Source organism: Bison bison, unplaced genomic scaffold (genome assembly GCF_000754665.1).
Source record: "Bison bison bison isolate TAMUID 2011002044 unplaced genomic scaffold, Bison_UMD1.0 scf7180017864303, whole genome shotgun sequence".
Lineage (NCBI taxonomy): Eukaryota > Metazoa > Chordata > Mammalia > Artiodactyla > Bovidae > Bison > Bison bison.
In genome coordinates, this window is record NW_011494875.1 from 1,724,509 (window position 1) to 1,736,660 (window position 12,152).

The 12,152-nt window shown below is 41.1% G+C and overlaps 1 protein-coding gene across 1 annotated transcript in view; it reads left to right on the forward strand.

Annotated features, from left to right (window-relative positions):
* AIG1 (androgen-induced 1) overlaps positions 1-11,512 on the forward strand; it is a 272,334-nt gene extending 260,822 nt beyond the window's left edge. Inside the window, exons 5-6 of the mRNA XM_010851498.1 lie at positions 4,619-4,782; positions 10,808-11,512. Of these exons, the coding sequence (XP_010849800.1) occupies positions 4,619-4,782; positions 10,808-10,845 (202 nt within the window). The 3' untranslated portion in view covers positions 10,846-11,512. The remainder of the gene's footprint in view (positions 1-4,618; positions 4,783-10,807) is intronic.
* The last annotated feature ends 640 nt before the right edge of the window (positions 11,513-12,152 follow it).

Genomic DNA, 12,152 nt, shown 5'->3' on the forward strand with positions numbered 1-12,152 from the left:
TCCCTTAAATCTATTTCTCACTTCCACTGTATAATCAGAAGGGATTTGATTTAGGTCATACCTGAATGGTCTAATGGTTTTCCCTACTTTCTTCAATTTAAGTCTGAATTTGGCAATAAGGAGTTCATGGTCTGAGCCACAGTCAGCTCCTGGTCTTGTTTTTGCTGACTGTATAGAGCTTCTCCATCTTCGGCTGCAAAGAATGTAATCAATCTGATTTCGATGTTGACATCTGGTGATGTCCATGTGTAGAGTCTTCTCTTGTGTTGTTGGAAGAGGGTGTTTGTTATGACCAGTGCATTTTCTTGGCAAAACTCTATTAGTCTTTGCCCTGCTTCATTCCGTATTCCAAGGCCAAATTTGCCTGTTACTCCAGGTGTTTCTTGACTTCCTACTTTTGCATTCCAGTCACCCTAGACTTCGTTAAAAACTGAAGTCTTTAAAAACACACACACACACTGGAAGGCCATTGATGTGTTTGAAGCAGGGATGCAGTGTGTTCCGATTTCTGGTTTGAAACACTCACTATGGCAATTGTGAGGATAAATCAGAAGGAGACAAAAGTAGATGTGGAGACAAATTAAAACTATTACACCACTCCAGACAGAGATGAGCACAACACGAATTCAGACGTTGCTCATAGAGATATAATAGAGAGATGTGTGAGATAAGCTTGTCAAAACAAGGTAATGGACTGACTATATGTGGTGAAAGAGATGGACACAGCAAAGATGACCCCCAGGCTTGAGTTACAAAGCTGAGTGAGTGATAGTGCCATTCACAGAAGGGAATACCAGAGGAGGACCAGGCTTGCTGGGAAAAAAAGCATGACTTTAGCTGTAGCTAAATCGACTTTCAGGTAATTTTAAGATATGTAAAATGAGATGTTTTGAGGACTGTTTGATAAACTGTTCCAGAACAGAGGAGAAACCTGTTCCAGACTCCATAGATTTGTGGAGTATCTGTATAGGTAGTAGACATACAGCATTGAACATGAAAAAACTCATCAGCTAAGAAGACATAATATGAGAGGAAGGTTTAAAAACCAGTCCTTAAGGAAATTCAACATTGAATGGCTGGAGTAAAGGATGAACTTAGAAAGGAAACCAAGAAGAGCAGTCAGAAACATAGAGAGCAAAGAGGAAATATTGAGGTCAAAGAGCGAGTATATTTTGGTGGAGTATCAAGAAAAGAAGGCAGACTGTTGATGAAAGAAGAGCACAAAGCACAGAGCTGGAGTCAGTGAATGTAAACTCAGTGGAGAAGATTGTCTTTGACAAGATGGAAAGATACAGAGCAGTATTTATGAAGCTGATGAAAACGTTTTGATTGTTTGAATGGAAAGCACTTGGGCATATTAATCAGCTATGAAAAAATTGGTTTGAAAGAAAGATGAATACATAAGAGAGAAAAAGTAACTGTAAGGTTCACAAAAAAGCAGAGAATGGTCCCTGGGCACCCGTGACACTCCTCCACTTACCCTAATTCTGACTACGCTTGTCATTTTTCCATGAGTATCTCTATTCCTCGATAGACTGTACTGCATGGGGACAAGAATCACCTTTGCTTCGTTTTGTTTCTGTATTCCTGGTGTTCGACACAGCTCCGATAGGAGGCATTCATCTTAACTGCACATTCAAGTGAATGAAATTGGAGGGATATTTAATAGTCAATCCCAGAAGCCTTGTGATGCTACAGCATATGCATATACATATGTATGCACAGGCAACACTCATCACACACAGACTACGGCCATCAGTTTGTTTAGACTAAAATTCAAATTGGTATCATTACCTTAAGCAGAAGCTGTTTGGGCACTAAGACAGGAAGGCTGAAAGTGAGATAGAAACGGAAAGTCAACCAAGAACTGAGAACTCTCCACCGACAGATGAGCAAGGTCATGAGTCGTTTTTGTGCAGGAAAAATGAGCCCTGATTATATCAAGGAAACAAACGGTGGAAGCGCACAACCTGTTAAGACAAGTGTCTGCACCATTCACACCGATTCAGGTGAAGCCCCACATAACACGACTTTCAGATCTGAGATAGTATGATACCTGCTAAGGCAAAACAAGTGTCAAAAAAAGAAAACCTTCTCTTCCTTTGGAGACAGTTTTGAATATCTCATACAGGGAAGCAAGTCCACGCAGGAGAAAAGAAATCAGATGTACATTCCTTTCCTGGCTTTGCCATTTTTAAACACAAGTTGTTTAATCCAGTCTCTGTTTCTTTGTTTGTAAAAAGGGGATGAGTCTACCTCATGGGATGGTTAAATAAAATTAAGTGGCTTACATATCAGAGCACCATGCTCAGAATAGCTCTCCACTTTCCTAACTGGAGAACTTTACATTTCCATCATCACTTCTGACATATCCTCATTTTACTCCAAAAACAGTTGATTTTTACATCAGTAGATGAGGATGACGGGCTTCCCTGGTGGCTCAGACAGTAAAGAATCTGCCTGCAATGCAGGAGACATGGTTTCGATCCCTGGTTCGGGAAGATCCCCTGCAGAAGGGAATGGTAACCCACTTCAGTATGCTTGCCTAGAGAATTCCATGGACAGAGGAGCTTGGCGGGCAGCAGTCCATAGGGGTACCATATATAATCACTCCCTATTCCACATCCTCCCTAGTCCCTGGTATCCTCTATCATACATTCTGTCTCTACAAATTTGCTTATTCTAGTATCTTGTGTAAATGAAATCATACAATATGTGCCCTTCTGTGTCTGGCTTGTTTCACTTAGCATTATGTTTTCAGGGTTCATCCATGTTGTAGCATGCATCAACATTTTATCCCCCTTTATAGCTGAGTAATATTCCATTGTGTGTGTATACAACATTTTATTCACCCATTAATCTGCTGATGGACACTTGGGATGTTTCCACCTTTTGACTCTTTTGAATAATGCTGCTGTGAACGTTGGTGTACAAATATCTGTTTGTGTCCTGCTTCAGTTCCTTTGGATATATACCTCAGAGTGGAATTTCTGAGCCTATGAAACTTTAATACCACAGATAGACTATATCTGTTGATGCTCAGTATGTGTGTGTGTGTGTGTATATATATATACACACACATATATATATGTGAGTGTGAGTGTGTGTGTGTGTATCCCTACTTTATGCATTGAAAGAGTAATATTTATTTGCTACCTTCCTAGAACCAATTTTTACTTCCTTGAGGTGGGAGTAATATCACCCTCATTGAGACTGCAAGCTCTTAGACAAAGGCAGGTTTGTTGTCTCAGATGACGTTTATAGATGGGCAATATACACATAGATCAACTGCTCAAAGAGGAGTGAAGCCATTGATGATATGGAAAATGACCCCCAAACACATAAATGTTTAAAGTAATTTTTATTACCCATGCAATAAAGTAATTTGTATCCTAATTAGTCTTCAGAATTAAAACAACGGTTGAGAAAGTAATGAACCCAAGACTGTTTTGGAAAATAGCGCTCAGCAGTTGTGTCAGGACTAAACCAACGAAGCAGATATTCTTACTAAACTTTTAAAAACAATGGAAATTAATGACATATTCCCAGTGAGCCTAAAATATCTCCAGAACACAAATAGAATAATTACAAGCAAGGATTATGTAAAGCAGGGTGAAAAAAAAGATAAACAAAAGTGGTCTGTGGGAAGCCAGATGTCAGTGAGGCTACTGGGTGGTTCTGTCAGCACTTGGGATACCTGTTGGTATCTAGCTAGACGGCAGCATGGCAAGGTTCCTGGAACATTCTCACCTAGGTGTTATGACCGTGTGGTTGCCTAATGCACTATTGTTTCATTACATAAAGAAGAGATTAGGACGACTATATAACTGCGTTTAGAAAAATATCAGTTTCAGATACTTGACCAGACCCTTCAAGTGTCAGGAGAGGCAAGGAGAGAATGGAAAAGTGCAAGATTGGAGGAAACTAAGGAGACACGACAGCTAAAAACATCATGGGATCCTGGACCGATAAAGGACATCGGTGGGGAAATTGGGGAGTGTCAACTGAAGTCTGCAGTTTAATTACTTCATTTTAGCAACTGTACTGTAGTTACCTGTTGTTTAGTCACTAAGTCATGTCTGACTCTTGTGCGACCCCATGGACTGTAGCTCCCCAGGCTCCTCTGTCCACGGGATTTCCCAGACAAGAATACTGGAGTGGGTTGCCACTTCCTTCTCCAGGGGATCTTACCGACCCAGAGTCTCCTGCATTGGCAGGTGGATTCTTTATTATAAGCCACCAGGGAAGCCTGTGGTTAGATAAGATGCTAAGATGCAGGGAAGCTAAGGGAAGGGCATACTGGAATGCTTGGTACCGTATTTACAACTCTTCCCGTGAGTCTAAAATTCTTGGGTTGGCCAAAACGTTCATTCAGTTTTTTCCATTACATCTTATAGAAAAATCGGAGTGAACTTCTCGGCCAACCCAATATTTTAGAATAAAAAGTAAAAGAAAACAAGCAACAACAACAAAGTTTCTGGGAGCTGCTGAGTGTCAGGTGCCACTGGCATTGCTGACCACGGTTTGGAGTCCGGGGTCTGTATTTGTCGTAGCGGCAGCTCTGAAATCTGACGCCAGAGTAACTTCTATCTCTGTCTCCTTTCCGATTCTGCTGCAGGGTGTGCTGGGTGCATCATGTAACCGGGATGTGGGTGTACCCTTTCCTGGAACACATTGGCCCAGGAGCCAGAATCCTCTTCTTCGGGTCTACAACCATCTTAATGAACTTCTTGTATCTGCTGGGAGAAGTTCTGAACAGCTATATCTGGGATACACAGAGAAGTAAGTATTGTTCAGAGGGGCATAAAACAAAAGAACTGCTGCAGAGACAGATGGAAAATTCCACTGTAACACAGGATCCCTTATGAAGAGTTGCATTTTTATAACTTCAATATTAATTTAAGAGCTGCTGGCAGTTACCTGAAAGGTTTATTACTCACTGTGTCATTTTCGCTAGTAAAACATCCAGATCTAAAAGAAAAGCAGCACGTCTATAAAATTTTATACGGAGAAATGTAGTGTTTGCTGAAAAAAAAATTAGGAAATTCATTCTGATTAACAAAATACTGCCTTAGCTAAAAGGACTTCTCCCCCACCCCAATGAAATAGATAAATTATTGAATGTAACCAGTCTCATTAGAAATCACCCAGATCTCCACTTTTGCGTCATCATCTGCGTGGGTGCAGTAGCTGCCGAGAGGTCTTGCCACCGTTCTGCTAAAACTCTGGGCAGCACAGGAATGCCTCCAGCAAGAATGATTCACCAGTGACTGTCATATTCAAGACTTGAAGGTGGCAAAGAAGAATGGGCAGTAAAGGGTAATACTTCATGGCTGCAAAAACCTTCTTAACCTATGATTTGATTTCTCTTTTGTTTCTGTTTATGGCAGAGCCTCCATCTTGGCAAGACACGTAACCTTAACCCCAGCTGTGCAAAACTGGTCCTAAGTCTATGTCAGATAACATAAAAATGAGAAGGTGGAAAAAGTGACAGCACAGTATGTAGTGATTTGAGTCCTGCATGAAAATACCTCCAAAGGGAAGATGGTTTGAGGATCTTAGAGAGCTCTGGGCAGCTCCTCCGATACAGTCACAACATTGTAGGTGTCACCTGTAAATGATCCCTCTTCCACAAACATTGGGCATCCTGCTTTGTGCCAAATACTATGCCAGGAGGTTGATCTAATTAGACAAATAAAACCCAGTCATTGCATGTTACTGAATTGGACTTCTTTTGTGTGTGGATCTTCTAAGATTGCATGTGTCAAGGTGTTGGCCAGTGTCGAATGGCCCAGAGGAATTTGAGGGTTTCCTTTCTCAGCAGCTGGCTTGATTTTAGGCAGTGTTCTATTAGGAAAAGTGCCAAATATTTGTATTCAGTTCAGGCTACAGCTTGGTGGACCAGAAATTAATCTTTTAATAATTTTCTTCTCTGTTCAATGGAATTGTAATCTTTCTCTATTAGATAACTTATAAAAGTATGTAGTTAACTTACAAAAATATTTTGAGAACAAAATATAAACTTTTCTCAGCTTCTTGAGAGAAAGGCCATATTTAAATTTAAGCTAATATGTCCAATCTGTGTTATTCAGAAAGTACTTGTGACTCCAGCTTCTCCTTTGTTAGCTCGATTTCCATCTTCATTTGCTCATTGTTCTACTACTTCTAAAAGAGGATGGTCTGAAAACCAGGAGAGAAAAAAGCAAGTCTAGATTAATAGAATATTGCACTTTAGCAGCTTTGAGTTAGACATGAAAAATAAATAGTGAAGCTAAGGTTTTTGGGGGGGTTTTTGTTTTTTAATGATCTGTCCAGTTTAATTTGTGCCGTTCTCTTAAGCGATACAAGTTAAGGTCAACTAACATTTTGTAACTCATTTCAGATGTAGAGATTAATTTTATCTACATGGAACCATCCAGTTAATTCCCCAAAGGCAGATGTTTTGTGTCAAGTGGGCATCTTTTTGTTTAAGCAAGCAATTGCAAACTGATGGCCTGCTCCAAATTTTACCTGCCAAAAAGTTTTGTTAGGCCTACACGGAATTTTTGTTTTTGAAGCAGTATTTATATGTTGGGAGATTTCACATAAAGTCCAGATTTCTCAGGTAATCAAGTTTTTAAGATCTGGCAACTCCGAGCCCACTGTTCTCTGCTGGCAGCAATGGATTAGAATTGGGTATCAGTTGCCCCCTTTCCGATGGCTCTTAAGTTTTCCCTCCTTTCCGATGGCTCTTAAGTTTTCCCTAGTTCTCGCCTGGCCATTTTGCTCCTTCACAGTAGCTGCCTGGTTCTGTAGGTAGTTGAATTTGAAATTGCTGATTAAAAGCAGTCATGCGTGTGTGTCTGTTAGAAGGAATTGAGTACAATCAAGTACAGTGTTACAATCCTGATTGTATTTACTCCACGCCAAACAAAATCCCCCAAGGAGCTAGAATGCCAAATTTGAACCCCCTTCCTTGGATCCGTCATTAGGGATTTTTAATGGCTCAGCTTCCTCCACTTGGTTATGTTGGCTTCAACTTCAAAATAAAAATTGCATTATTACAGAGTCTTAGAATTAAAATTAGATTAGAAATCATCTAAACCGATATTATTTTTAACTAAGAGGCAGCTGAGCCCAGAAATAAGTGACCCACCACAATAAACGGTAGCAGAGTCAATACCATTCAATCCAAGTACGGTGTCTAGAGAACCATCAGAATGTCACCACTGGAAACCCAGACACAGGAGAGCTCAGAAACTTCACTCAGAATCATGGATCTAACTTACAGAATAACAAAATAGATCAAAACTGATATGAACTATGAACAAAAATCCCTTAAAACAGGCTAAATTAACAATGAAACATTTTACTCTTTTCAAAAGAAAATATTAATAACTCAAAGTGGCTTTGTGGATGTTATATTGGTTTGCTAGGGCAGCTGCAACGAAGGACCACTGACTGGTCAGCTTAAACAGTAGAAATGTAATATCCCACGGTTCTGGAGGCCAGAAGTCCAGAATCAAGGTATTGGCAGGGTTGGTTGCTTCTGAGGCCTGTGAGGGAGGGATCTGTCCCAGGCCCCTCTCCTTGACTTGCAGATGGCTGTCTTCATGTTCACATGGCATTTTCCCCTATTCGGGCTGTCTCCAAATTTCCCCTTTTTATAGAGACATTGGCCGTATTTGATTAGGGCCATCCTGACAACTTCATTTTATGTTAGAAAAAACTCTATCCACAAATAGAATCACATTCTGAGGTACAAGAGTTTAAGTTTGGGGAGACATAATTCAGCCCATAACATTCTACTTTCTGCCCCGCAAAATTCATGTCCTTCATTCATGCAAAATACATTCCTAATAGCCTCCAAAGTATTTCCAGCATCAACTCTTAAAAGTCCAAAATCTTATCTTAAATATCATCTACATCAGGTATGGGTAAGACCTGGGTTATGGTTCATCCTGAAGCAAAATTGCTATCCAGCTGTGAACCTGTGAAACCAGACAGAAATGTATCTACTTTCAAAACACAGTGGTGGAACAGGCATAGAACATGTATCCCCTTTCCAAAAAGGAGATCCTAAGGAAAAAGGGGGTCGCAGTTCTCAACCAAGTTTGAAAGTAGCAGGACAAATTCCATTCGAGTTTAAGGCCTGAGAATAATCTTTGGCTGAAGGCTGTATCCTCAGGACTCATCAGAAGGAGGAGTGTGGCCCTACCCTCTCAGGCAGCCCTCTTGGGCCAAGGTGGAGTGAACCCCTGAACCACCTTCGGATGAACCATCCTTCATTTCATCTTGTCTCTGTCCCTTTCAATCCAGGCTCACGGTGTTTCTGCTGACACAAAGTTCTCCCATGTAATTTCATGAGGGTCCAAATCATCAGACAGGAGGGTCCCCCACAGGTCTTTCCTGGCTTCTGCTGAAGTGGTAAATTGGATCCATGACTCATATGCCTCATCTCTTTAGCAGATGGTTGTCCAGACACAAGCTTGGCCTTCTCTCACATTCTGAGGTCCTGGGCCTTAGGACTTCTGCATAGGAACTTGACGGGGGACACAGTACACCCTGAAACAGCTGAAATATTCTGTGCTTAAGCTAAAACTTTCTTTTAATTTCAGTGCATATGACTGGAGTGACCAGTCTTATTAAAGTCAAATTTTTACGACCAGAAATGAAAATGTCCGAAAGTGAAAGTTTGGGGTGAAGGAGGAGAAAGCAGGCCAAGAGGAGAAAGGAGAGGAGGTCAGAGCAAGGCCCATGGGACAGAAACCTCCACCTTGTCCACCTCGCTCCCCACCAGTTTTCCATCCTGCTCATGTCCCCCACAGGCCCACACAGACCTCCAGGGTTGGTCCCGCTGCCCTCAGGGCCCCTCTCCCAGCCTTGGGGGAACCCCATGTGACTGACTCTCTCAAGGTCAATCAGCTCTTCCGCTCCGCTTCTGACAGAACATCCTGCCTCAGCTTTGTGACAGGTTTCTTTCTGCTGGTTGTGTGGAAATTATACCTCTGCTTCTTCCAAATATTATTTACAGCTGTCTAATTTTTTCCCTCCACCTCAAAGCTGCCAAACTAAAGTAGGTGGGGAGCCATTTTCCCCGTCTGGGTCAATGAACAGCCCCTGTTCTCCACCCCCGCTTTTGAAGATTCCACTGTTGCTGCCAACTCAACCCATCTGCAGGAGAACACTTAGGAGGAAAGAGACTTTGAAAAGAAAAGCAAGCAGTTATTAGCTTCTCCACAGGAGAGGGAGCATGGGACAGAGTCGGGACCCAAATCATGTGCGCTCTTTGAACAGAATCTGTGTTGTGTTTTCCTGCCTTTGCCTTGGTTACCCAACAACAACCAAGCCATCTCCTGCCTTCTCCCCCTCAGCCCTACTCCTCCTCCCTTCACACGTCCTTACTCTTCAGCTTGAAGTTTTCCTTAATATGATTTCTGAGAAGTACTTTGGAAAAAGTGTTACAGATCTCTGCCAGTTCCTTAGTCATGAAAACCAAACCTTAAAGACCGTCTCGGGACACCTGTTCTGAGCATGTTACCCGCATTCCGCCGCTACCACCCTGACCACGCGAGCAGGTGGTGCTGGCAGCTGGGGGCCGGAAGAAGGGGCGGGGGTGTCTCTCCTATCGCGAGCCCCACTGTGATCACCCTCCAGGTTTTCTTCTACTGCTTTTCCAATAGCTCGCCCTTCTCTACAGTCATTGTTTACTAATTTATCTCATAAAGATTACTTGAACTCCTACCATGAGACAGACACCATGTTAGGTGCTCAGGATATAATCAGGAACAAAATAGTGGGCTCTGCCCTCAGAGAACTTGCAACTTTTAAAAGAATACCAGGAACTTGCCTGGTGGTTCAGCAGGTAAGACTCCCTACTCCCAGTGCAGGGGGCCCAGGTTCTATCCCTGGTCAGGGAACTGGATTCCGCAGGCCATAACTAAAAGATCCTACGTGCCACCACTAAAACCCAGTGCAGCCAAATAAATTAAATTTTTTTTTAAAGAATACCAACAAAACCTGCAATAGATGGGATCCTTTTGTTCCAGCAAAAAGGCTCTGAGAATTTGATGTTAGGAGAAAAGTGTTTAAGTAGAAGCAAAAGAGAAAAAGTGGGGAGCATATGCCAGATTTAACTTTAATTTATGAGAATGACCTAAACATGTTCATCTCCAGGAAAATGAAATATCACTAACTATTCATTACAGACAACTGGCGAGGTCTCACCAGTCCGGTACGTATGACTCTCTCAGGAAGAAAAACATAGTTCTACCAGGCTTGGGTTGAATAAAGGGAGAACTTGAGTTTAAGTACACGTGGGTCTGGAAATAAATAGTTCTTGTGGCTAATAAGCTCTCTATGAGAGCTTATAAAAATAAAACAAAACAAACCAAAAAAATTATTTGACTTTTGAAAATCCAGAGTCTTTGCCTTGGGAAGAGTCATGAGTAAAATAAAAATAAATGAGGTCTCTTTGAAACTCATCAGCACCACACCTCCTGTTACTAGAAGCTGGTTACAAGGCAGTCCGATTGGGATTTCTGTGCAAACTCAACAAGACAAGAACTAACTTGTGTTCCTCACTCCCAGAGGCCATAAGAGCTGGGTGTGTTACAGAGGTGTTATGTCCTGATTTAGGGGGAAGGAAGGAGAGGGAGGTCACTGAGGAAATTTCTGGAGAAAGTTGTGAACAACTTTCCTTCTTAGCTAGGAGAAAAGAGATGGACATAAAGGGTGGGTGGGGAGAAGTGCGGTGAGATGAGAGTTCTTTTAAACCTGCTCCTGCTGAATCTGATGTCCACATAAAGTGCTTTGCCTGTATTTCTAGGTATGGAAGAAGAGAAAGAGAAACCTAAATTGGAATGAGATCTAAGTCTAAACAGAAGAGCAGAATGGAGCTATGATTGAAGACTCATTATCCCCTGGGCATCACAGATGGAGGAGAGGAAGCTTCAAAGAAAATGGTGGAACCAGCCTCTGCCTCCCTGCCCCAGAGGGAGGGAACACCTTTTATGGAGAAATATGTGTAAGAATAGAATATGGATATTTCCAAAATGACTTCCCCTCAATTGTGTTTTAAAGAATTCTTCCCAAAATTATTATTGATAATAGCATCTTTTTTTTTTTTTGACTCTTCTAGTTTTTACAACTGAAATTGGTCATTGGATTTTAATTTTTGCAATTGTAATTCCATTTAATCAAGGAAGAAAAGAATCCTATTGTGTTTCTTGTTGAAAAATATGTGAAAATCAAAGGGGCTGATGGGAAGCAAAAATTTTGTGTATTTATTTTTTTCCTATACTGAGTAACATAAGCGTAAGCCTGGAGGAAATGGGACGGATGTTCCCTATTGCAGTAATGTGACGACTGTCTTAAACAGGCAATATTAGTAATAATTGCATTGATTTAGTCAAAACCCTGAGTGTATTTGGATCTCATGATTTAATCTTGTGAACATTTCCTAGACGCAAGCTATAACTTTAATAAACAACAAGTAACCCCTAGCCCGATGTCTACATGGTGCATCTCAAAACCCTAGCACACTGGTGTTTCTTTTCTTATTTGTTTCTATTATTAATACTTCACGAAAAATGGGTTTATTGAGCCTCTGCTATGCTTAGTCATCAGTCGTGTCCGACCCTTTGTGACCCTTTGGACTCTAACCCACCATGCTCCTCTGTCCATGGGATTTTCCAGGCAAGAATACTGGAGTGGCTTGCCATTTCCTTCTTCAGGGCATCTTCCCAACCCAGGAACAAACCTGCGTCTCCTGTGTCTCCTGCATTGCAGGAGACTTGGATTCTTTATCCACTGAGCCATCGGGAAAGCTCAAGTTCCTATAATTTTTGTTCGTTTGTTTTAAAAATGTGGATCTTTCTGATAAACCCAAAAAAGAAAAAAGCTAACTCATGAAAAAGAAAGCTAACTTAAGAAATCTTTGACCATAATAATTTTTAAATAATACTCACACCAAATAGAGTATTATAGCAGAAAACACATTAAATCTTAGAGGAATATAAGCAAGGAATGAATAAAAATAAAAGCAAAAATTAAGTAAGGCAGCAAGAAACAAAGTGGAATTGATAAATATATTGATTAATAAATGCAGTATCTCATCTATACAAATAGGATTAAAATATGCAAACTACTGATACGTTAACTGAAAAGAAAGA